Genomic DNA, 27,248 nt, shown 5'->3' with positions numbered 1-27,248 from the left:
GGCTTCGGACCTCCCATCTGCCAAAATTCAACACTCCTCACAAACATCGAAATCGGTAAAAAGCACCAAGACTTCGAAAATAGCCCATCTGGTGCAAAAACATGACCCAGAGACTCTCCTTAAAGGGAGAACATCCAAAAAACACTTGTCAAAGAGTCACCATTCCCATAGGGAGAAAGTGAGTGCATCACACTAGGAGAAAGAAAGTGTCTCCCAAGGGGAGGGTTCTATAGCAGCAGCTTTAACCCCAGAAATATCTCAAACTCCTAAAACCAAGTTCCTCTCAATGGTCCTCTGAGCACATTTATAAGTGTAATGCGAAGAATGTCCTTTATGGCATATTTTTTTTTTTAAATCCACAAGCAGTACAAAGTTTACCAAATACGTCACCCACTAGTGGCACATCAACCTCACAACCCCCAGCAAAAAGGGCACGTCCAGTCACCCTTCAAGTTACCCCTCAGCAAAACACAGACCAATTTGATCTTTATGATCCCAATAAAGACTCTGAGGAGCTAGATACCCTAGGGGAAGAACACCACTAATATGATGACGATGAGAAGATGTTTACATTCTACCCTCTCCGGATCACATAGACCCACCGTTGGCAGACTCACCGGAGACAACCAACTTCAGTATAATGACATGCTCTTGAAAGCAGCAGAGCATTTCCAGATCCAAACTCAAGATACACAATCGGACAAATATTTTGTAGGGTACAGGAGGGCTGTAACCCATTTTATACCCCTTCAAAAACCAATACAAAGGAGACTTTCAGCCCTCTCTATAAACTCCAAGTCAAATGTGGGTGGTAAACCCACGTATTGAGAAAATGTTCAAACCTGCACCCACAGACCCACTGTACATCAGGGGCCTTTTGAAACCAAATTCACTAGTAGTGACCACGGAAAAGGGCAGGAACACCTCTAGCTTCATTGCAAGCACCCCTCGATAAGGAGAGCAAGAAGCTTTACACTCTCGGGAGAAAAGTGGCCACCTCAACGGCATTTCAAACTATGATTGCCAACAATACCACCTTGCTGGCAAGTTACAACTGTCATAAGTGGGATGACATTCCAACTTTAATGGCCTCAGTCAATGAACCCCTAAAGTCCCAGCTGGCTCTCGCAGTAGCGGAACGAAAGACAGTGTCGAACTGCATCCTAAAAAATAACTTGGATACGGCAGATAATGGGGGAAGAATAAGCGCAGAAGGGACACTCATGAAACGCCATGCATGGCTTCGCCAATCAGGATTTAAATTGGAAATGCAGGCAACCCTCCTCAACATGCCTATCAAACTGAATGTCCTATTCGGTAAAGCCGTTGAAGATGCATTAAATGCTGCGAAGTAAGAGTATGACACTCGTAAATCATTAGGCCAGCTCACTAATAAACCACAAGGCTAAAGAGAAGGAAACAATTTTTGTCGCTTTCGAGGACAAAACATACAGAGGGGTGCCGATTATGGCCAGAATCAGGGCTCATCCTGTGGATCCAATGAGGGACAAGCCTCTCAAGACTCCCAAAGGGGGCATCGTAGAGCTCGTGGCATAGGGAGGTCCTCCACTTCCAGAGGTGGAGCAACACCTCGGAAACAATAGCCACCCGCTTCAGGTCCCCTCCCATGCGTCTCCAGCAGGAGGGCGTATAACACACTTCACCCACACATGGGTGGGAATCACCTCGGACAAATGGGTGCTATAAACCGTGGTGGGCGGTTATTGCATGGAGTTACTACAGTGACCCTCAAACCACCCCAGCGTCAAAAATCCACTACAAAGGAGTAGCAACGCATCCTTCTATTTATTTATTTATTCGGATTGGTAAAGCATGCAACAGCCGATGGCATCGTGGCGCTTGTTACAGACATATCTTAGTTACATATAAATGAACATACATACAATTACAGACAAGTAATATTGTGCAGAGAATTTACAGTGACAGTTAATGATAGGTACATTTTACAGGGCAAAGAGTGAGGTTTGAGTTTTCTTCGAAAGGCATGGAGGGAGTTTTCTGCTCTGATGTCTGTGGGTAGTGCGTTCCAGAATTTGGCAGCAATGTATGGGAAACCTAGGCCACTGGCTTTGGCTCTATTGATTAGTGGGATGTGGAGTTGGTTTGTGTATTGCTTAGTGGTGGGATGTGTGGAGGAGGATTTGGTGATAGTCTCAGATAGGTATGATGGTGCAGAGAGAGTGAGGCATTTATGTGTGAGGATGAGGATTTTGAAAGTGATACGCTCTTTGACCGGGAGCCATTGACCTGATTGTCTGGCCTGGGATATATGCTCCCTTTTTGAGATGCTTAAGGCGGCATGAAGAGCATTGTTCTGCGTGACTTGTAGCCTGTTTAAGTTTTTTGCGGATGTGCCTGCCCGTAAGGCATTGCAATAGTCTAGTTTGGCTCCAATGGTTGCTCTAGCTATTGATAGGCAATTAGGTTTGGATAGGTATGGTTTTATAGCGTTTATTAGTTTGGTGGTATACGCAGATGAGGATGTGATATCGCTGACCTGTCTAGTCATGGATAGAGTGGAATCTAAGTAGACCCCCAGTGTATTGACGGCTGTGAACACGGGGATAATGGAGTTGTCAATGGTAAAGTTGGCGTACAGTTTATCAAGTTTGACTAGGGGATTCTTTTGACCTAATATCATTATTTCTGTCTTATCCCCATTGAGGCAGAGGACATTGACCGCCATCCAGGCCTGGATGGTGGAATAAATTGTATGAAGCACCTCGGCGTCTTTGTGGTATGAGCCGGAGAGAGGTAGGAGTACCTGTGTATCGTCAGCATAATTCGTATACGCGATACCAAGTGAGTCAAGTTTGTTGAAGAGAGGCTTTGTGAACATGTTGTATAACGTGGGTGCTGTGCAAGATCCCTGTGGGACTCCGCAGTGGATGGTAGTTCTAGAAGAGGTTGCAACACTGCTGCTTAAGGATGCCATCAAAATCGTACCAGTGAACCAGTTAAACAAGGGCATCTATTCAACTTACTTCCTTGTGCCAAAAAAAGATCTAACAATGTGCCCAGTATTAGACCTGCGCCCTGAAAACACCTATGTCAAGCCACAAAAATTCTGCATGACAACGTTACAAGAAGTAATCCCACTGCTATAGCGTGGGGACTATGTGGCAACCTTTGATATGAAAGATACCTATTTTCAGATTTCAATGTTCCCAGCGCACAGAAAATTCTTGCGTTTCAAGATAGCAAACCAGTACTACCAATTCAAACTGCTACCCTTCGGAATAGCATCCGCTCCAAAGGTATTCACCAAGGTACTGCGGTGGTGGCAGCACACCTGCGCAGGGAGGCAATCCCAGACTACCCCTACCTGGATGACTGACTGATCACAGGGGAGTCATCCCAAATTTGCAGGCTGAATACTCAAAGAACAATAAACCTTCTTTTCCAATTGGGCTTCTGAATAAACGAGAAAAAGTCAAACCTTGTTCCAAACAAGACCAAACAGTTCCTAGGAGTTGTCATAAACACAGAAGAAGGGCTAGTCTTTTCATCAAAGGAAATAATCCAAAACATTCTACGGCAAATACCTCAGTATCAAGCTGGTCACCAGATAAGCGAATACAAAGCTATGCGTTTGCTCGGCATGATGGCATTTTGCATTTACCTGGTCCCACACGCACGTTTGCGCATGCGCCCGATGCAGGAGTGGTTGGTGAAACAGTGGTCTCAGGCAAGCGGTCAGTGGGATGATCTAGTGGTTGTTTCGGCAAAACACTTGTACAAGCCCTACGCTGGTGGACAAAGGAGAATCTGTTAAAGGGAAAACACTTCCACGATCCGGAGGTGCAAGCAGTGATTACAGCAGACACGCCACTCTCCGGGTTGGGGGCATATCACCCTCATCTCACAGCACATGGTCTGTGGACTCACATCACTGCACAGAACCATATAAACCTGCTGAAACTTCTAGCGGTATTCAAGGCACTTCAAGCATTCGAAGCACAGCTGCACAAATCAGTCGGTACAGATCCTGACCGACATCACCACAGCAATGTTCTACATCAACAAGCAGGAGGACACACATTCTCCATATCTGTCCAAGCTAGTGTTAGGGTAAATTCTGGGGTCGGCAGAGCCGTACCTAGGGTCTGCAGTCCTCCAGCTTGCGGAAGGCCCTAACTCCTTCCAAGTCCCAAAGAAGTCGAGGTCCACACAAAGAGCAAAGGGTTACTGCCGTTTTATTATATGAAACGAGCAGGGATATACATGGAACAAAAATCCAGTTCAGGCACATCTCATCGATTTTGGGCTCGCAGGCCCCTTTTGTATCATTGTGACACCACATTTAGCGTCACTTACCAAAATCAGTCCCCGAACCACTCTGAGTTGGCTCCCAGGGTGGTAGGTCCAGTATAGGGACATATAAGGTGCATGGTTATTGGTGGCCACTATGTCAGGTGGTGTGCTTGGATCGTCCCTAAAGATTGTTACCTGAGAAATGTTACATTAGAAACCCTGTTGATTGGCTGGAGATTCTGGCTGCCAGCCCCTATCCCCCAGTGTCCTCATTGGTCAGGCCGCGGGCCCCCAAGCCTGGGACCTCCGTCGTTCCCACTCTGCAAGACACCTGCATCCGTACAATGTGGATCAACAAGGTGTGACTATGTGACAGTATGTAACAATGGGGGTCTTGCTAATGCCATGAGAGCAGTCCAGTTCCAGCACAAGTTGTGGATGGATTATTGCGATTTTGTTGCATGCTCAGTCCCAGCCATGAGACGGCTGCAGCTTCCCAGCTTCCAGGCCTTGGCATCATGTCAGGTCAGCCAGATCACGTGTGAGGAGACCGCTAGTGAGGTCGAATTACTTCGATTTGATTTGTATTTTAGCTTGGGGTATTCTCTCCTGTAGCTGGGCTCATTGTGGCATAGTGAGTGAGGAATGTCACTTGTAACAGCGTGGCCTTGGCAGTGGCAGTCCCTGCCAGGGCTATTCTGGTTGCTCAGCAGCTTGCAGCTTCGGGATCTCTGCGAGACGATTCTAGTGTGCTGGATTTGTCCGAGGCCTACTTCAGCTCTGGTTATATTTTTGACATAATTGTCCAGAGGTTAAAGGCATGTCATAAGTGGTCAGGTCCCTTGAGTGCTCCTGTCCATCCATAGGGTTAATAGCGGGTAGCATCTGCAAGCATATACACAAGCTCTTCTGGCGTCTTGCGTTTCTGCTGTGCGGTAGCGAGTCTATGTGGCAAAATAACAAACATGCAGACAGTAGGTGTGTGTCACCGTCATCTAGCTCATAGGACTGTACGCAAATGTTCTTTATGTGGGTTAGTGTGTGAATGTCCTGGTTGTGCAGACTGCACGTGTGCTTCTTGTCTAACACAGTTATTTCATCATGGAGTCTCTGCAGCATGGCTCGTGGGAACGTCAATCGATTTGATCCATTTAATCGCCTCCAGCTCGGTCTTGGTTGTCGTTGCTTGAATTGGATAGAGCTCGTGCCATCGCAGGGTTGTATGGTCGAATGGCTGGATGCCATTCGTGATGTGTGCTTATGCTGGGAGTGGTGGGACTGGGTGCAGTCTCGTATGTTTTTTTTTTTTTTTTTTCTTCCGGGGTGCTTCTTCAGGTTTGGGGTCCCATCGAGAGGGAATTGACTCTCGTATTTTCCCTCTTCACTAGCACAGAAAATATGGAAATGGACACTCAAACAGGTGAAGTTCCTAACTTCCCAACATGTCCATGGGGAACTCAAAACTCTGGCAGACTCGCTAAACAGAGATCCCTTACTAGAAGAACACAAATGGTGACTCGAGGCAAGCGTCGCAGATCACATCTTCTCACAGTGGGGTTACGCTACGCTAGACTTGTTCGCTACAAAAGAAAACAAGCAATGCCCAGACTTCGCGTCCAGGTTCCCTCAACCAGACTCCAAGGGGAATGCCCTATGGATGAATTGGTCAGGGAAATTTGCCTACACTTTTCCCCCAACTTCTCTAATGAACATGCTGGTGAACAAGATTCACAGAGAACATATGATGCTCATCCTACTTGCTCCCATTTGAGCAAGGCAACCATGGTATCCACATCTGCGCAAACTGGCGATTTGGCATCCCTTCACACTCCCGTGCCAGACTAATTTGCTAACCCAGCACGGGGGATAACATTACACCCTCAACCTCACTCAATGAACTTGGCAGTGTGGCTCCTAAGGTCATAGAGTTTGGAAATCTAAATCTACCACAAAGGTATATGAATATCCTCAGTGAGGCACGTAAACCAAACACCAGATTTGTAATTTGGTGCCAGTCTAAACATTTGACTCTATAAAGGTTCATCTGGTGGCTTAATCAGCTTACACCACCTCTCATAAAAAGGTATTGTGGTGAAAAGTTCCTGTGGTTAAAGCATTTATGAAGGGAGTAAAGAGACACAACCCTCCGATTTCAAACCCACCGCCAGACTCGGGTCTCAATGTAGTACTTGCAAAGCCAATGGGACCCCCCCTTTGAGCCTATGCATAAGTCAAGTCTTAAACGCCTCACTTATAAGACTGCCTTCCTGGTGGCTATTACGCCCATAAGAAGCTTTGGTGAATTTCAGGCATTGTCAGTGCAAGACCCATCCACAAGGACAAATTGGTTTTACGAACTCACCCTAGGTTTTCACCTAAATTAATTTCCAAATTTCACATAAACCAATCCATTGAGCTACCAGCCTTCTTTCAGAACCCAACAAGCTCAGAGGAGAGAAAACTCCATACACTAAATGTAAGGAGGGCTGTCCTTTACTATGTACACAAGACCAGACCTCTGTCATGGTCATGAAGTCAGGGGCACAGGCATGCAGGCGTTGCATGCACAGGAGACCTGGGTGGACACTGTCCTGGCGCTTTTGGCACCAGGCTCTTGAAAAAAAGTAAACAAGTACATCCATTTAACACCAAAAAGCTTTTGTTATGCACATAGCACTTCAGATGCATTAACCTTGAACATGCCATCCATTAATCAGGATGCATTAACCTTGAACATTCCATCCATTAAGCGGCCCCAAGAGCATTCTTGGGTGTGCCTGCTAATGGATTGCCTTTGTACGTACTCACTCTCTAGGAGTGACAGGGTGGGGCTGGTAAGCGGGCCCTAATGGGTGTGCCCGCGATCTCAGCTATATAAACTGCCCCGATCCTCAAGACAAATGCTTTGCGTTATTCTGCACTTGCAAGCAGCACAACGCTCACCGTCGCCTGAGGTCAGACTTACCTTTGAAGATCCTGCTTCCTGGCAGCATACCAATTGGGGGAAGCTGTTCTTACCTGTAAATCTCTTCTGCGAGCCAAGTATTCATCTTTACACTTTCCGGAACCCCGAAATCTTCATCTTAGCACCACAGCACAACATGCTCCATCGTTGTCAGCAGCGCCTGCAAGGAAAAATAGAAGACAAGGTTAGACATCGAAAAAACAGTCAGTTTAAGGTTGCGCTTCGCCATACTTCACGCTTTTCCTTAAACCATCACTTACCTGCTGTCAAACATTGCGGTAGCATCCATCTTCCATCCGGCCGTGTCTCGCATCTCACAACTGCATTGAGGCCGCATTTCCGTCTAAGGGAAGAAAAAAGAAGAGAGACATTATTGCGGGCATGAATATGAGCAACATATAAAGACATTAAACAGAACGAACAGCATCACAAGAGCTCAAGAAAGAGTTACCAATCATAAGGAGAAGCATAGTCGCAGTTGGACTTGACTAATCCTTATCAGGGATCAGTGAAGGAACTAGATCCCATTCGACGCGCCCCTGCCAGAAGTAGCAGGATGGAGAGCTTATCTTCCATAATTCACAGGAGCAGTATCACCACGTACCACCACTCACATCTTTTCTACTGAGGGAGAGGCCTGAAGGGGGTGATTCAAGTTCAGGGAGGGCTGCAACCGTGACCCAACACCTCAGCAGACACCGGGTGAGCGTAACAACTTCTCAGGAAAACAGACCAACTGTTTGTCTCCGTAGTACCAGGCAGGGAAGGGGACCGCATTTCCAAGAATGCCATCTCCAGATGAATAGTCAGATGCATACTATGTTACTCTATATCAAGCAAAACACTGCCTTTCACACCAACAGCCAACCACAAGGGGTACGGTAGCTACTTTGTCTTTTATTGCAAACGTCCCGCTGGATGCCATTTGCAATGCAGCTACATGGAGCTCAGTACACACTTTCACTCAGCAGTATTTCATTGACACTCATTCTAAAGCAGATACACAGGTGGGACAAGCGGTTCTAAAACCTCTATTTGCTGCTAGACCTTCTCACAACCCACCACCTTCTCCTAACACTACTCGCTAATCTATGCATAGCATGTGATCTAAGCAGATTCCACAAGCCTCAGAAGGGATACATTACTCACCGTAATGGTATTTCTGATGCTTGTATCTGCTTAAATTCACACAAGCCCACCTTTCCTCCCCTTGGAAAGAAGGTGCATAGATGTTTATCTGAGCTTTATCTGATACATATCTGTTTTAATACACCTGTACTCACGCTACACTTCATGCTACCTCTTGACAGAAACAAACCAATCTGAGGGACCTCCATGCATGAAGGACCATGGGTACAGTGGACATCACACTAGGGATAGTATTACTGGCACGCCCTGTCGACGTCCCTTTTTGAGTTTCAAAAACAACAACTGTAATACTCATGTCGGCCTATGCCTAGCATGTGAACCTAAGCAGATAAAAGCATCAGAAATACTATTACGGTGAGTAATGTATCCCATATCATACTAGCTGTGCCTTGTAATAAGCATGTAACTGCTTTTATGAATGCATCATCCTCATGATCCTTTTCCTTACGCTCCATATGTGGCAAGGCACTTTGACATTCTATCCACAAGAAATTAAGCAAAATAGTAATGTATTGCACCAATGCAGCCAATACTGGAATGAAGAACTGTCTATACGGTTTGTCAAACACACCTCAGAAAGATCTTCCGTAGGCAGGCTTAAACATGAGGCCACTTCATTGACAGGATCCATGGGATATGATTGCAAAAGCAACCACACCGGTATTCTTCATCTGCTTTCTGCAGACATTGTTACCAATGAAGGTCAGGTGCTAGGTTGGGTCCAGCTTTTCTGCAGATCTATGTGCTTGACCCAACGCTGTTCTCCCAAGGAGATTTATGTTTCTTAATCTCCAATAAGTATGGAGGAAAGCGAACCAAGAGTAGGAGTAAGTCAATTATATTCCCTGTGTTGTCTTCTGCACCTGTGGCCTATATTCCCCTGTCCTCGATATGCCCACCGTCTATCCCCCTAAAAAGTCATTGTTAGTATAGCCCGTCCAGTGTGGGGGCCGAAGGGGACTGGCAAGCGTGTGCCACTAGGCAAAGCTAGCACATGCGGAGGCCATGCCCCACAAGTGCTCTGGCACTGCCCCAAATTAGAATTTTTGGAAGGACAATTATTTTTTCTGTGCAAAAGCGGGCCGGTCCCGTCTCGGTGGGACGAACACCCATAAATATGGAGGAAAAGGGACTATTGATTACAACTACAGGAGGCACTACAGTGAGTCAGTTTTACTTTGGGTCAACAGAATCCTCTGGTTAACAGTCTCCAGAAACAGGACACAGCACTCACTGTATCACTACCTTGCCATCATCTCATCACTTCTTAGGCCAGATGAGTGGATATCATGGTCACTAGAGGAGAATGTCATTCATTTCTCAAGTCCTCTGTGCACCGAAGCTGGCATGGGGATTCCTGAGGGACTCCCCATTTGAAAGAGACCATTGGAGTTGTATTATGTAATCCCAAAGGCCGTTGTGATTACGTTCCCAATAGGGGTTCCTGTGGTGCCTGTTCAATCTCCTGTCTTGTGATTAGATTGCCAGTTTTACAGCAAAAACGGCATTGGAAACATGTGGGAACTTGCGATTGGACTTTGAAAAATGCCTGATTTTCGGGTTAACTAGGCATACTCTTTCCCTGAAGTCCTTTTGCTGCCACCCTCCCACTCTACTGCCGTCTGCCACCAGCAACATTGCCTTGCTCGACCCCAGATCAGGAAGCACACCATCCTGTTGGCTACTCAGTGACAGGCACATGTTGTCACAAAGCAACCTGAAACCATCTTACTAGTTATGCCATTTCCTTTGGGGCTGATTAATCAGGCTGTTTAAAAGCTGGGGTGTGCACATGTGTTTATGCACAGTAAGGTCTCTGACTTTCTTATACAATCAATCCATTAGACAAAACTTTTAGGGCCTAATTCATGGAATGTTAAGCGGGGTGCAAAGTGACTTTGCACCAGCGCAAAGCCACTTTGCACTGCAAAAATAAACTTTGCACCTCTCTGTGAATCAGGGTGTTTAACAGTACAAAGACACGTTGCAACACGCTAAAATGTCCATGAATTAGGCCTTTACGGCCCGATTCATGGAATTTTGTACACGGTTCAAAGTGACTTTGCACTGCTGAAATGTGGCTTTGCAATGTCGACACAAACTCTGATTCATTGAACGGTGCAAAGTGTATTTTTGCAGTGCAAAGTCGGTACAAAGTCATTATTGCAGTACAAAATGACTTTGCACTGACCTTACAAAGCAACAAAAATACACTTTACACAGTTCCATGAATCAGGGTTTGTGTCGGCAGTGCAAAGTCGCTTTTCATCAGAAAAAAAAAAAAAAACTTGAATCGGGCCCTTGGTGTCCTATTTAAGGCAGGGTCCACACAGTCACGATGCTTTCGGAAAACGGGTTATGATTTTACAGCAAACAAAATCTTGCCGGCATGCGCCTTTCTTTTCACTTGCAAGAATAGTAGCTCTTGCATTGTGGGTGTTCACATTGCCACTCGAGTCATTCAAAAACGTGCCATGAGCCTGTTTGAGAACATGCGGCAAATCGTTTTAATTGTTATTGTAGTGGCCAAAATACCCCAGTGTTCGCTGTTTAGTCTAACAGTGTGTTTACACAGACATAGAGACAAACTAATACATCTGTGTACTTTTTGTCAACTCTGCTCCTTCGGTGTGATAGCATATAATTTAGGTTTTAAATCATTTTAAAAAACCGGTGCCAGCAGTATATTATGGCTGTCAGAATGGCTGGCCTAGAGGCACAAGTGGGGGGCGAAGGCTTGGAGAATCCCCCGGGCAAGTCACGGCCTCCCATTTCCTGATGCTTTCTTCGTTTTTATTTACGTGTTTATGCATTCTTAACATTGCAATTGCCAACCTAAATTGCAGTTTGCAAGGTTGCTTTGATAAATTGTGAAACCAGGTTTTGCATTTGCTAAAATACTGCTTTTGCGATGTTTGATGAAAGCATTCCCTAACTCACCAGAAAAGAATTCCAAGTTTACAAAATATTTGGCTTCCCTTACCTCGCCCCTCCCTGTCACATGATGCAAACGTCAGTTAAATGAGTTAACTTTATAAATCAATACCGTTTTCAAGCTAGCAGATAGGAATTCGTACACACCTGTAAAGCTTTTACTTGTTTGTTGATGTTCCTTTTCTTTCTTTATAATGTTTCCCCAATTTCCCATAAATTGCAGGACAAATTGGTAAACCATGTCAGATCGGAGGTTTTCAGCAAATTGGGAACTGATTAAAATGGAACACGTGCTCTTTACCAGCCCTAAATGAGGGCTGTCTTAGCAGTTCATATCACTATCTATGATGCTGAACAAAATTAAAATGCCTTGAAGGTAGCAGCAACGCTCGCTTAGAAGCAAGACGACACAGAGCAACACAGGTTCGATCCCGGTCCGCCCTTAGAACCCTCTAGGTATTAAGTGCGTTATAAATAACATATAATATCCTTAAATAACAGGAAAAAGGAAAGATGAGGAACTTGTTTCAAAATAGTCCTTTGTACCACTAGGAAATTGATTTTATTTTCATATCTAAGATGTATGTTTATAAAGGAATCTCAGTCTATTTCACTGAGTCCTTAAGCGTGCCCTAATGTGTTTACCATCTAATCAGATTCGATGATATAAACGATTGCACAGCAAGCTGCCTTTGTTGCGTACTAATAATGAGAAGCAAAGAAAATCAGTTTGGTTTTGAATAATGGTTAAGGTGCTCATGGACTTATTGTTTTCTGTTTTTTTCCTGCAGGTCAGCGTGGAAGTTGTGGTGGAATACCCTTTTTTCGTTTTTGGACAAGGTTGGTCCTCGTGCTGCCCTGACAGAACGAGCCAGCTCTTTGAACTCCCCTGTTCCAAGCTGTCTGTAGGTGATGTCTGCATATCACTCACCCTCAAGAATTTGAAGAACGGCGCCATCAAAAAGTCCCAGGCCGCAGACCCGACAAGTATCTTCTTGAAGCACCCAAAGAATGACAGCGTTTCTGGAAGTCGGCCCAGATATGCAGAGCAGGAGAATGGGATCGACCAGGCAAGAGCCCACATCCTCTCCGAGAATGGTGAACTTAAATACCCAGATAAAACAGGATTGCCGGCGGCAGCCTTACTCAGCAAGGCAGATTCGAGCAAGCCCAAGGCAATAAGGAAGAGGAGGTGGTCTGCCCCCGAAACACGGAAACTAGAGAAGCTTGAGGAGGAACCACCCTTGACTCTTCCCAAGCCTTCTTTTATCCCTCAGGAGGTTAAGATTTGCATTGAAGGTCGCTCGAATGTAGGCAAGTGAAGGCTGTTCAGAAAGAAGTTATTAGGCTTACCCCTTGTCATTTTTATCCCCCGATTACTGTACTGTAGGCTAAATAACCCCAGTATTTACATGTGTCATCTTATTTTAGGTTTATGTTATAACCTTGTTATAGTTGCAGCGGGTATTGTGCAGGAGACGGCTGCATATGCTATTTCCGCATGGGTTTGCCAGCGGCTAAAACACTGGCAAGAATGCAGGCGGGGGGGGTTGTGTGGTCTTAAAGGCCGCTTCGACAGAAATGGATGTATACCTGCGACTCCTGCCATGCTCTTCTTCTTACAGTGCGTAAATGATGAATATACAACAACGGGACGAAGCTATCCTTAGCCGGGAGGATAAGAAGGGAACCAAAACAAGGACAGCAATGGGATTGCAAGTGTGTGCGTGGGTTAGTTGATGTGTTGTGAATGTGTGCGGACACGTGTGCGTGGAAGCCTGGAATCTCCTTCTGGCAAATGCCTTTTTTAGCTGGTCATGCACATGCCTGGTGAAGCACCACAACCGTGCTACCTTTCTAAATGCACTATCTGCCATAATGAAACATGTTTTAGGGAAGTAGACTTAATTCATCGGTACGCTAATCTGGATGAGATGGCTTTGCGATCACCGTTCAAATTGAAATGACAACTTGAATTGGACGGCTACAACAAAGGATGCCACACGGTGTTGTCTACGCCCCTGTCAGTATCGTAAAAGTAGCAACCTTCGGCATTGCTAGAGGTGTGGGGGGTTGAGGAGGCTATAGCCATGGGTCTTTTGGTTGTAGCCCTGGATAGAAGCTCAGGGGCTACAACCAAAAGGCTTGCTAGCCCAGAGTCCTGACATTTGCGTGGCCCCAAACCTTTTCCAGACCTACAATCACCCCTGCTTGCTGGACAACACTAGGGCAGACTTAGAAGGCCCTATCTGTTAAATCTGATGACCAGCAGGAAAGTGCATTCACTGGGAAAGTGTGATTGATTCCTAGTCACTCTTCTCTGACACATTTCACAAGACGACATTGACCGCAGTGTACATTTTCTTTCACAAAAGGCTGACTGCGCTCCTCACGGCACGTCTGCCAGTCCCGGATCCTTACAGTCTGTGATGGGGGAGGCAGTTGTACGTCAGGTTGCCATGCTTCGAAGGGAAATATCTTGCGTTAACGTACTGGTTTTTTCTCCCTCATTTGATTAGCTTATGTGGACTGAGAAGTTTAACATGGCAATTGGCAGAGGTCTTTCCAGGTTTGCCAGAGATGTTTTTCCTAGAGTCCAATTTTTGAGGGCTCGTGTTAATGGGGTGGGACCTTTGCTTCCACGTGGTGCGAGAGATGCACTCTGCACGATCAGTTGTGTCTATATTGCCTTTAGAACGCAAAGCTTTCGTCTTTAATGCTAGTACTTTTTTTTCTGTTCATGGCTACAGACACCTGGTGCCACTTTTCCAAAATTTTGAGTGTGACGCACCAAGGAATTTCTCGTGGAGAAGTAAGAAGAATGTCTTTTAGCACTTAAATCGCTGTTCACACTTTATTGCCGAGGCTCGTGGTGTACCTTTTAACAAGTACTGTATCTCACACTTAGATTTGTGTGTGTGTGTGTGTGCGCGTGTGTATAAAAAAGAAAGAAAAATTACTTTGACGCTGTTAGCTACATGTAACCGTGTAGACCGAGTCTCTCACCAGTGAGATGTTGAAAGTTTCTTTCTGGTTTTAAAGGGATGAATGTGAACCTTGATCTCGTCTGTGACAGTCACTGTCCAAGAAGGACTACTTACGTAATAGGAGGCACTTTTAAAAACTTTAATTCTTGAGTTAAAGTTATATGTGAGCTGACAGAAAAAAAGAGAGCGCGTGAGTGAGCGAGAAAGATGAGAGAAAAAGAGTGAGATCGAAAAACAGCAATCGTTGTCCAGTGTTTTTAAAAGATGGACTTAAAAAAGAAAACAAAAAAAATATTGCAATTTGCACATCTTGAGTTTATCATTTGTGTGGTATTCCTGCAGTTTTTACCTGCTAATTTTGTGGGGAGGGCGGGGAAAGGGTGGGGCCAGGGTGGGAGATGGGTGACTGAAAGAACATTATTAAATGTAGCATATTTTGTACTAACCGGCCAAAACGCTGGGCCCCCGGGTTGTGTTTCTTTCACAGTTCTTTCTGGATGTTCCGTCTCACTGAACCAGGTATTGGCAGGACAACTCTGAGATTATCTTTCTGTTTCGCAGTTTTGTTGACTTTGTTGAAGAGTTTCTCCTATTTGTACTTGTAGCTTTTGCTGTTTCCAGCGTTTATTTCTTCCGCAATTAATAATCCACTCTATATTTTAGAGGATCTTTGCACAGTTGAGTCCTCAAAAACAGAAGCAAAGCTGTTTTTGTTGTTTTAAAGGAAAATGTGACTTCGATGTATTTTTTTATCCCAGGATCTCCTCTCTCTGAGCACCCTCCTCGCCCCCAGCACAGGTCTGCACGTAAGGGAGGCTGGGTTGAATGCAGCCCTGACAGCACTTACTTACCTCCGTCACCCTCCAAACCTTTGCAAGTTGGCAGGGGAAGCTGGAGGGAGAGCTCAATCATTAATTTAAGCCATCCCTCAAAAAAAATGCCACCCGAATGAGAGCCCAGGGATGGGTCGTGGCAGCAGTGGTGGCTTGCAGCCCATGGCCACTGCAAACTTATAAGGTCATTAGGTCCTCTCGGAAACCTCAGTAATGTGAAAATGGGCCTGGTGCGAGTACACAACTTCCAATTGTTGGGCTAAGAATACATTTTGGTGAAATTTCTCCTTTAAATAAAAACTATATACACAAGCACTAGGAAGCCCCCAATTGGAAACAGGGGACCAAGGCACATTTTATTTTTCCTTTATTAAGTAAGCCCTTTTTCCACACTCTCACTCTGTTTTGCAAATAAATTTGGATATTCGTATAACGCCCAAAAACAATATGCCTTTACTTTGTCGTTTGGGGTGCACCAAATGCAATACTGTTTAAAGCTTTTGACTTTGCTTGTGTATTTGTTTCCCTGCAAAACGTTTTATTTAATCAGTGTCTTGGCATGTCACAAGATGGCTGATCAGGCAACGCCCCCCCCCCCCCCCGCTTTCCGTAGCAGCCACTGCCTGTCGTTTAACGCTGCTTTCTTTTAACTCTACCTGCTCAGAGAACCTGCTACATTTTATTTCCATATACTCTGCTCAGGGCACATGAGGTTTATTTTATATTGTTGATGTTAGGCGGTCAGGAAAGGGCACAGGTGAATTCAAGGAGGCGAACGTGGGGCAACTCAAATGACGGAAGCCATTTTAGCTAACACTAAAATAAGCAGAAGGGATGCATTCGAGACGGGCCTGAATCCCATTCAGTACAAACTCTAAAACGCATGGTTCTAATCATTGGCCCATAGTATTTTTATTTTGAGTATGTGCAATACTTTATGTGCCAATTTAGATACACCTGTCAGTGGTGGCAGAAACAATACAATTCAAGAAAAACTCCCCTTTTCCATAAAGGATCTTTATGGGAAATTGTAGTCTTTCTAATGTTGTGTCATGCATGCCTTTAATCAAGAGATCCCAGAAGACCCCGAAAAGGGTTTTTTCCCGACATTGGTGCCCAAATAGGAATTCCGTTACTGCGGCAGTACTGACACTCGCGAGCTGTAAAGAACTGCAGATGTGACCTTGCACACCCCTGCAACCAGCCTTGCCAGAGCATCACACAAATCATGCCGCGGCTTTTGATTGTAGCCGTTGTATGGCATCTGCAGATAGCTGTGCTGCAGTGAGGCACCGCCTCATGTATATGACTTCGCTCAGGGGCGTTGCTAGGGGGAGGGCTAAGGGGGCTATAGCCCCTGATCTTTTGGTTGTAGCCCCGGATAGAATCTCAGGAGCTACAGCCAAAAGACTAGCTAGCCCCCAGTCCCAACCGTTCCGACATCAGCTTAGCCCCGGGTCTTTTGCAGACCTAGCAACTCCCCTGACTTCGCTTGGTAGAAGCCTTTTAGCCAAGGGTGCTCCCATTTCCTTCTATTTATTGGCCGACATAACCCAGCCTGCAAAGCGATTGCTAAAAATTTGCTACATGACATGGAGTCACTTGGCTGCTGTACGAATATCTCCACACGCAAGGCAAACTAATGAGCTAAAGAGGCATCACAATGTTTTACTGAGGCAATGCACGTTTCCCTGGCACCATCGCGCCATACCAGACTTCAGCATTGTTAAAGTCGAGCGACATTCAGGGGCGGTTCTGGAACCAGGCCGTCCCAGGCTGTTGTCCTATTGTCCTTAAAAGCAGCAAAACATATTTTCCATCAGGGAGTGGGGTCAGCAAATTGTCACTTAGCAAAAACCTGCAACAACCCTTGCTCCGGCACTGGCTCCATTGCCCAAAAATGTGGCTGGATGCCTGGAAAGACTTATTTTCATCTGCGCGAATAATTTCTGAGCGTGGCCTAGTGTTTAACCATTCCCACAGGCTGTTGAGCACTTGATGGTTTCAGGGTAGCAGGATGGAGCTAAGCAGTACATTTCCAGCAGTCAGTGTCATGCAGTGATCAGTTTATACAACTTTGCTCTTTGAAGAATTAACTTGAGTTGTTTGTGGCAAGCAATACATAGTAGTCGGACAGCTTATTCTTTTGTTAATTGGGAAAGCTTCGCGGTTGGTTAAAATTAAAAGAAGAAAAGGACTTCTATATGTGACAAAAGTGTTGTGTGCTATTACTATTTTACTGTGCTTTTGACAATTATATATTTATTTTTGTATATGATCGAGACAACGGCAAGCCCAGGACGATGAAATATTATATTTATACAAAGTAGTTCTACCCAACATGAGTAACCTCCAGCTTATGTTTGCAGTCAGTTGCACAGACTTTGTCCTCCACATAGCAAGGCAAAGTTTAACCAGAGCGCATTTGGTTTTGCCCATCAGCCACATGCTGACCGCTGGGCAGCTACAAAACCAAACCCGGACCAGATCCTTGCAGTCAGTCACAGGGTAGCTTTACACGGCACATATTTTGCTGCGAAAGGCCGCAATGGCCCGGGCCCATTCTGATTACCCAAGTTCAAAAGTGGATGGACAAGGGACAGAATTCAACAACCCATTGCACTAGGTAGAATGCCTTTAGCACGGAAAAGGGAGAGAAGGGTAGTTTAAACAGAGCTATTTCTATCTAGGCTTTTAAATCTGGAATTGCTGTCCCGAATAAGGACAGGTGGAAAATATGTATCCGTGCTAGAAAGAGCCGATTCTCTACAAATATATAAATCAAACGCAAATCACCAAGTGGGGTGGCAGCAATAAATGCAAGGCTTATTTGTATAAATCGTATATCAGAAAAATTGAGCGTGGGACAGCACGCGTGTTTAGGTGTGCATTTGCTACCTCCATATTCGAGCCCTTCGGAACGGAAAAGGGGTGCCTTCAGATAGTTTGTAACACTTCTAGGGGCATGCATAATAAGGCAGAGCGGTGCCCCGCACGCAGGACTGTCCACCTTCCACTTGCCTTAGCCTCCCGCAAGCTGAATATTTTCTTTTATGCACTGGATCCCAGGTATTCTGCACTTTATTTGAAATGGTATTTGCTTTACACCCTTCCCCCCCTAGTCTGCTTGAGATTTCTGATTCTTTTGAATGTTTTCGGGACCGGGGAGCAGGGCATAATTCAGGAGCAGCTGCGCGCCATGATTGAGTTATGCATGTGGTGTCTGTCTCGAAGCACGCGTCCGGATCCCAGAAGCTTCTTTCCATGTGTTCCAGAGGTGGGCGGCGGGGTGCCCACGCTTTCCAGAAGAGCCATAAAACCAGCTCTACAACCAGATAGCTTCCTTGAAATGTGATGACAGTGAGGCCCTGCCAAAGTCATTAACCAACCAGCACGTCATTGACAGGTATTAATCCCTGGTCCTGGTGCACAATAGGTTAGTTAAGCATCTAAAACACCTGGATCCCCTCTAGCCCACAAAAGCTGGGGTGCACTGGGTTCTGTGTCTTCCACATCAAGTCTGTCCTCTAATTTCCTGATGTTTAAACCTTATCCCCTAGTAAGGCCGTAGAACAGAGCCATGGGGTGGGGACTGAACATGGGAATATTTAAGGAAAACATCTGGAACAAGGAAGAAATTTGCCCAGACGACTAGCACCTAATTCCACCCCAGTGGCTGCAAGATTTACCACCAACTTGTGTTCAGATTCAGTGCACTCACTAGGCCAAACCCCATGCCATTCTGTAGACACACATAACAGCAAAGTAATCGGGAAGCATGTTCGGCTGTTTTTGCATGGTCTCGTTCTGACCCAGGCTTTTCAATCATTTCCCCGCCTAAGTAACAGTTGGTCAAAGTTTGTGTACGGCTCCTTTACTTTCAGCAACAAAATTCTCTTTCAAGCAACTGCCAGCCCTTTCTAAGGACTCCTCAAGGTTGTTTCACTGTAAAATGCTCCTGTGACGTACCAGGAAGCCATTATGGCCATTGTGTTGGCGATGGTGTGCTTCCCACTATAGAATTCCCATGATTTCTCAGTGTAGGAGGAGGGATCGTACAGGTGAATTCTTCAGTCTTGGGGGTAAGGTGGCATGGGCTGTAATCCAGGTTAGTCAACTTTAGAAGCTGGGGTCTTTCCTACTGTCCTATTGTAGCATTCATGCCCATCTAAAAATGTGTATGCGTGGGTGCCGTAGATGTGTGTTTAGAGCTGTGTTGCTAGCTTAGACCTGGCTTTTACCATGAAAGTGTGTAGTCATTTTGTCACGGTGGCCATCCCCCTTGTCAGGCAGGACCAAAAATCACCACCACAGCAAATAGTTTAGCTCTCTGGCGGCTAAACCCACACTCCACTTACATTTAGAAAACACCATTCATAACACTGTATCCTCGATCGTTACCTTGCCCATGACAAATGGAATTGTTGATTTTTTAGTGTATAGGTTACCAAAATAGTTTTGTTTCACCTGAAATGCAAGCGTGCATTCAACGAAAATTAAAAAAGAAAATCCGTTCTAAACTCTTGCAAGGTAATTGATCCTCCAGTGTAGATGAGCTGTGCTTAACACAAAACGAGTGCAGTACAAACTGTGTACTGCAATAGATCTAAAATGCAGATGGGCGCGTTCAGGTTTTGTGATCTCTAGGCCCTGGTTTATCTGAATTATGGTCATAGGCTGACGACTATGCAGTGAGGGGGCGATGTCCAAGCTCTGATGTATGCTGCTGGGACTGGACGGCCTCCTAACCAATCCCCCACACTCATCCTATAGATGGGGTGCCCCACAATTGCCCTTCTGATCTTGAGCACTCCTCATTAAGAAGCATGTACTGCTTTACTGGCTGTTGGCCATCAGCTGTGAAAAATGCAGTGCCCTCAAGAGAAATGTGTGGTCATGTTTGATGATGTGCACATGCAACTATCTATCAGGTTTCCACTGAGATAGATGGATGATAGATAGAGATTCTCACCTCTTGTTAAATGCAACCATCTGCCAGCTTGCATATTATACATTGTTTTTTTTAATAACACGCCTAATACCCTACCTGAGTTCAGTTTCGAAGTGCGGATCCTGGATTCGGATCCTGGATTCATACCTCTGTTGCTCTCCGTGGTCTTGCTTCCAAGACCAGCCCGTTGCCCCTCTGCTATCCTCGGTTCATCTGTATTATGAATTTCGACTACATGAGGATGACTAAGCTAGCGTTGTGCTTCCTTTAAGTAGGCAGTTTAAAGAACCATTTACACAGACATCTAATAAAAGTGTATGTGATATCTGGTGGCGGGGGAGTTATGGTAAAATGGCTGACGAGTGGCTGGCCGCCCACCATTGCGCATTCTAGAGAAGCCCCATGCTGTCCACTCCATTATTACTTCCAAGTTACCAGCAGCATGAACACAGGATGTACTGTTGGGCTCTGAGGGCAAGTGTGCATCCTGGAAAACTACAGCTCACAACCAACTTATTTTAATGAATGAAAAGCCAATGATCAACAGCACTATCCTACCAATGGCCCCCAGTGCGAAGGCACCCATCTGACAGAAACAGAGAGAAATAGCTACGGTTTGGATTTCAATTTGCTAATAAATATTTTCCGCCTCATGAGCTGGGAAAGTGCGGTTTAGTTAGGTACAATCGTTTGTTCATTTTTGCAGGTGTATCAAATCGAGGGAGCAGATCTAGAAACTGTCCCTGAGCCAAGCTCACCCTGTTCGTATGGACCATATTTTTCGAATGGAAGGCGCACTGTATATGCTCCTCAAAATGTCATTGAGACTGGGTTGGTCACAATGTGGTAGCCAAACTTTCACTAGCCATCCTGCCTCGGGGTGGTATGTCATTTATGAAAGGACAGAGGAGCACCTGTGTAGAGTAATGATGATAACCTGCCAATGAAATTGTACAGCTGCACACTACCCCAAATTATAATAAAGTGTGAAATGATGGACAAACGCATCAGAAAAGTCACACCTGCGTTGCTTCTTTCGAAATGTTTTTTTTAACGGGCAGGTGTGAGGTGTGGGAAAGGTCCTCAAACAGATGTGTTCCCTATTGATACGCATGTGTGCAGAGGCGTTGCTGGGGGGGGGGGGCTAAGGAGGCTATAGCCCCGGATCTTTTGGTTGTAGCCCCGGATAGAAGCTCAGGGGTTACAACCAAAAAGGCTAGCTAGCCCCCAGTCCTGACAGTCCCAAAATTAGCATAGCCCCAGATCTTTTCCAGATCTAGCACCACCCCTGCATGTGTGTGCGTGTGTGGGAGGCACTGTGAAGAAATGGTGTGGGCGATGGTTCGCCACACACAGCCTCTTAGCCATGTGTCTTGCGTTCAGTCAGCTGCGTCCCATTTCACTCCAAGCGCTTGATCTGGTGTCTTCATGTAGCGGTCCCAGGCATGGAGGTATCGGGGCAACGTGTAGCATGATTGATTAGCAAGGGGGCTCCATGTAGCATCCAGTTTCCAAAGTGACATGATTTGAGCTGTCGCGATATTTCATTGTCACTTTTCTCGCTCCTAGACCTCTACATTTCAAAACTGTCCCCAAAAATGTAGACAAGGCAAGGAAAAAAAAAACATAAGGAAAATCCAGTTGGGTTTCTGCCTCTTTACAATGACTGTTCCTTACTTAACTCTACTTTGATATTGTTTCTGTTTCTCTGGTTCACATTTGAGGGACTCATTATGTGACGCCATTACCCCAAATAACATTTTAAATGGTTACTCCTGTTTAGATTCCATCATACTTGGTGTGCCCCATTTTCCCCAAATATTTCTTTTTCACGAAAGTGTTTATTTTCTTCCTTTTACCTTGATTGTGTATTACGTAATTCGCGTGTCGCGTGGACACAGGAAGTTACATCACTGCACCGTTTCCCTACATAGAAAGATTTAGAAACCTTTTACCTCTTACTCAGGGATGGGGCTGGCGCATGTGTGGTACACTAACCTTAAGCAGATACAGCACTTTCAGTGCTTTGGAGTGGGGGAGCTTCAATTGTAAGGGCGTTTGGGTTCCCAGGAGGACGAAATATATTTTCTGTATCATTCTTAACCTGTTGCCAAAAACAATCCGCTAAAGGACACCGCTTGTAAGAGCCATGTCAATACCTAAAGCTATTGAGCCCCAAGAGACTAACGGAAAGCTGTTGACCGACACCTACTGGGCGTCAGTTGGTTAGCTTGAGAATGGATGAGGACATGGTGACCATGAGCACAATATCAAAGAGATGCCATTAGAAACAAAAGCCAGGAACTAAAGAAATGGTAAAGCACCCATCACACGCCATTGGTACCATTTGCCCTCGCAACTCGGACACTGGGGTGCGCTCATTGTCCAGCCTGGCTGATATGCCTGCCATGGACTTACACTAAAAGCATGTTGCAGTTGCGAAAAAGGAGGCATTGGTTTATGTCTTGCTTCCTTCGGCTTTTGAAATGGCATGCACATGTATCTGCACCCCATATGGAAAATAGGAACTGCTGTGTGGTGTGGATTGGCTATTTTTGACCACGTGGGAAGACCATATTTCCAGACAGGCTGCTGAGCAGGCCTCAGGCTTCATTGGGACTGGAGAGCAATACTAACTTTTCTAAGGGCAAGGCTAGCCCATGTACACCAAAAGTGCAGTGCATGTTCGCTGCATGATACCCCACTTTTTCCGAAGTTTACATTTCCCTCTATTCCAAAATGCATCATAGTCTGTTGAAAGCGCTGTGTAAAATGGTCTGGCCTGAAAACAATGTACGTTTTACAACAGATATGTAAGGACATTTAAAAAAAAAAAATCAGAATTACAGGTGAAAAAAAACATACGTTCCACTGTGTTTATCCATTAGAGTTTCAGGTAATGCAAGTTAATGGTAAATATATTGCAATGGCATTTAAAAGTTTGAAGTAATTGTGGAATTTCACTTAAACATAAAAGGAGGGTAAGGTAAATTGGGCAGTTTGTAATGCATGCCGGCACATTTGGGATCAATACTCCTGTGCCACCGTACAACCGGCCTTTCACGCTGCAAAAGGAAATGTATATGGCTCTCGAGGGTCTTTTACCTTCATGTTTTTAAATACAGTACCACTCCACTTTGGCCGATTTAGAGAAAACCATCTCCTAAGCCTATGCAAGTGAATGGCTTTCGGAGCAGTGAAGCATGGCACGTCACATGCCATGAATTGACCATCCCCTTGCACCATTGACTTGAAAATCATTGAACTTTTTGTTGATCTATGGTGAAGTAAAACACTGGGGCGATGGCTGGAAGGTTTACAATCCATATTAAACCTCTGGCATTTGCTCTGGGCAAACCTCCAGACCATCGTTCTTCACCTACCAAGCCATTGCAGAAAGGAGAAAGACCATATGCAAATCAGGCTTGGTCCCACCCCCAAAGGGGCAGTCAAGCCCAAACTGCTAGGTCACATCCCTTCTGCACAAGACCACAAGCATCCCTAGACATGTTTCAACCTCATTGGACATCATCAGTGACTAGTAGCTTGGGTCTCTAGGCCCAGCAGGCACGGGACCCACATCTGGACATACCCCTCCCACTTGGGGTGACAAAGCAAAACAAAGGGGTAATGGCTGGAAGGTTTAGAATGAATATTAAACCTCTCACAATTGCTCTGGCCAACCCTCCAGATCATAGCGTTTCAACCTGCCAAGCTATTACAGAAAGGGGAAGAAAGACCATATGCAACTCAGGCTTGGCCCCACCCCCAAAGGGGCAGCTCCAGCCCATCCTGCTGCACGAGACCACAATTGGTCTATGGTAGTCGTGCGAGGTCAAATTATGCTTTTATGTTTAGGAAAATAGTAGAGTATCATAAACATGCATGCATATAAACAGATGTAGATATATGAATATACCTATACCTGTGTATGTGTGTGTGTGTGTGTATATGCATATAGGTGCAAATACATTTTGATATTGTGAAGAACTGTTGTTAAAAAAAATGATCAAGCTCATCCATGGTGGTAACTCTTTGGCAATCTGACAACGACACACACACACATATATACACATACCACTGAGCAGTATGCTATCATACCGTAGCAATTCTGTAGAAATGTGCGCCCCCCAAAACGTTCTCTGGTCTTACCCGCAGGGAAGTAATTGAAGGCTAATGCTCTCATATTCTGTGGCCTTTTCTACAACCATAAACTCAAGTACATGCAATGTTACGCTGCTCCCTGGTGCATCTCTTTTACACATATAGAGATAGGTAGATACATTTCACAGGCACATGACTTTGTTTGGTTGGTTCCCTTATTTACTAGGACAGTGTTGTGTTTGCTTTCGAGACAGGGAACCTCCAAACCCCTTGCACTCCCCTACTCTGGAGCTCAAGTTCTTTTTTTTTTCTTTTTCTTTTTTGTTTCTTTAGATTTATCTCGCTTTCATATGTGTTATCTTACTGATAGGATATTTTCTTGTAGCATTATACGTCGTGGGAATATTTGTCATGTAAACCTAATTTGAGAGGCTTAAAACTTCTGTTGTGAAGCGCTCACACTGCGGAGTACAGGTAATGTTCCAAAAAAAAATTGCACAAAAGAAAAATGAATGTTGGGATGAATAATTCAGTGTTTGAAAAGACTTGGATTCTGTTGAAATAAAATAACAGATAGTTTCATACCTTGTTTGTAAAAAGAAATATTATAAATATATATATATACATATATATATATATACATAGATATATATATACATACACACAAAGCAGAAAGGTTGTTGAAAGTTACATGTTTTTGTATATAGAAATCTGCCACTGCTAGCTGATGTGATTTGTATGGCGGCAGCCAGAAATAATTACTACTTAAAATGGTTGTAAAGGAACAAGTATGCTTAATTTTAATCCATCATTGACCAGGTCTCCCCCGCAGGGGCTGGATGGGAATGTCTGGGCCGAAGAGAGCCCTAGTGTGCGTGATGTATTCTACTGCCACAACTGCATTGCATTAGATCTGGAGCGAGCCTGCTCTGTTCAGGCAAAGCCATTGCAGCCGCTACCTTATTGACTAACGGCATGCTTGTATTGGCAGCATGACGCGTCCTAAGGAACCCAAAGAAAGAAAAGAAATCCCAACCCAGGGAGGTGATCGATCTGCATGGGACTTGTACTGTTAACAAAATATATCTCGCCCTACTGCTCCATTCCTCTATCCTTACCACATCAAAGTGCGGCATAGACATGATATGCTATGCTATCATATGTAGTTGAATATTTGAATTGTTAGCATGTGAGAACAAATGCGATAAATGGGAACATAAAAAAGGGCCGGGATCTTGTACAAACACGTGTGGGTTTGCTGGAAAACCTTAACGTATATATGATATGATATAAGTCATTTATAATGCACCTGTACCCAGGTGTTTTTCCAAAACCCTTCCATGTTCCCCTGTAGCCCCTCATCCTGGAGCAGAGATTCTGGTTTTGACAACAGTGGGCACCACTTTGGAGTAGTAAACTAAAACTTGATGCTCATGAAAATGACCTCTGTACACACTAAAATTAAGTGCACTTGTTCTTTCCGTTACTCAGTCACAATAGGTAGTAATTGTACAATAATCTTCTCTCAAGATTTCTACTAATACTCTTGTCATTTTTGGAAAAGGACTAAAGTCTTCCATTCAGAAACAATCGAAGGCTTCATCCATGTTGTTTCTTTGTTTATTTCCAATTTGACTAGTCAAAGCTGCATCACCCTTAAACCACTGCTGTGATTTCCGTCCACCCCTCTTTTTTGGGGATTCATTGCCTTGCGGAGGCCGTATGGCCCGTGCCGTAGGATTCAGTGGAGACCTGCTAGTGGCGAGCATGAAATGATGTCCCACTCTACAGTGGCAGTAAAACAATCCTTGAACGTGGATCTCTACTTAAATGGAAAGACAGTGTTTTTTTCTGCATATCTTCCTGAGGGTAGACCCTTTGGTCTTCATCAGGTTAAGCCCTTTGGTCTTCATCGGGGTAGACCCTTTGGTCTTCATCAGGTTAAGCCCTTTTGTCTTCATCTGGGTAGACACTTTGGTCTTCACCTGGGTAGACCCTTTATGGTAACTGAAACCCATGAGCCACTCTAATGTGGTTGGCATTCTTTTGTGCTAGCCAAGGAACCGTCTCCCCTCAAGTTACACAAATAGAGGAGGCTCCTTAAGTACATCTTTCGGCTAGTATAGACACTAGATTATCAAAACAGCCATTGTTTTATAAGGGTAATTCTGAATTTTGCCTATAGGACCGCAATTTTGTGGGTAGGGAAGAGTGACAGAGTGCTTCTATAAAGAGAAGAACACCCACGGGTGAAGATTCAGCAGCTGTGGATTGAGGTGATGAGTGGCAGACTTGGCCAGTCGAAAGACGAAATATGGGGGAAATAATCATTTGCACCTTATTGAAAAGAGGGTAAAACATTGCAAGTGCATACAGACATAGTTAAGAGCTTTTATTGTGACAGGAGAACCTTTTTTCCATATGCGTGCATACTCTCTGTAATTCCAGTGTAAAATATTGTACTTGCACTAGCTTTTTTAAAACAAATATTAAAAAATGGAAGAATTCATATTCTATTTTCTAATTGTGGTGTGTCTATTTGTAGGATACACTCAAGTCTGTTTATTGAATTTTATGGTCCCTTTCTTTGATGGTGCTTGCAGGTTTTTTTAGGTAGAAATTATTTCATTATAATAAAACAATGTTTGATTCAAAATTTGAACAAAGTTGTTTTAAAAAAAAATTGTCTGTATACCAGTACAAGTTTATTGTTTCAGTATACTCGTACTAATAAAATAACAGTGCCAATTGCAGCTCTGGGTCTGTTTATTTGTGCCGAAACATACAAACAGATAAGATTGTATGTGTTGTGGTCCACCAATGCCCCTATGTGATAAAACAGGTATCTAATCCACGATGAGCACTGTCATGTTTATGCAGCCGATTCTGTGGGCCTGGTTCATGGAACTTTTAGCATGGTGCAAAGTGACTTTGCACTGGTGCAGAGTGACTTCACACTGCCAACAAACACGCTGATTCACTGAGTGGTGCAAAGTGTGTTTGATGGCAGTGCAAAGTCACTTTGCATTAGTGCAAAGTCACTTTGCACC

At 44.7% G+C, this 27,248-nt stretch overlaps 1 protein-coding gene across 2 annotated transcripts in view; it reads left to right on the top strand.

Moving 5' to 3' along the window:
- ATXN1 (ataxin 1) overlaps positions 1-26,951 on the top strand; it is a 1,517,977-nt gene extending 1,491,026 nt beyond the window's left edge. For both annotated transcript variants that reach the window (XM_069613567.1, XM_069613566.1), the window contains exon 9: positions 12,115-26,951. In XM_069613567.1, the coding sequence (XP_069469668.1) occupies positions 12,115-12,645 (531 nt within the window). In that variant the 3' untranslated portion in view covers positions 12,646-26,951. The remainder of the gene's footprint in view (positions 1-12,114) is intronic.
- Positions 26,952-27,248: the final 297 nt, after the last annotated feature.

This window comes from Ambystoma mexicanum, chromosome 5p (assembly GCF_040938575.1).
Source record: "Ambystoma mexicanum isolate Mex_15411 chromosome 5p, UKY_AmexF1_1, whole genome shotgun sequence".
NCBI classification, from domain to species: Eukaryota; Metazoa; Chordata; class Amphibia; order Caudata; family Ambystomatidae; genus Ambystoma; species Ambystoma mexicanum.
Note: the sequence above shows the minus strand (reverse complement) of the source record. Positions and strands in the feature narration are given on the sequence as shown.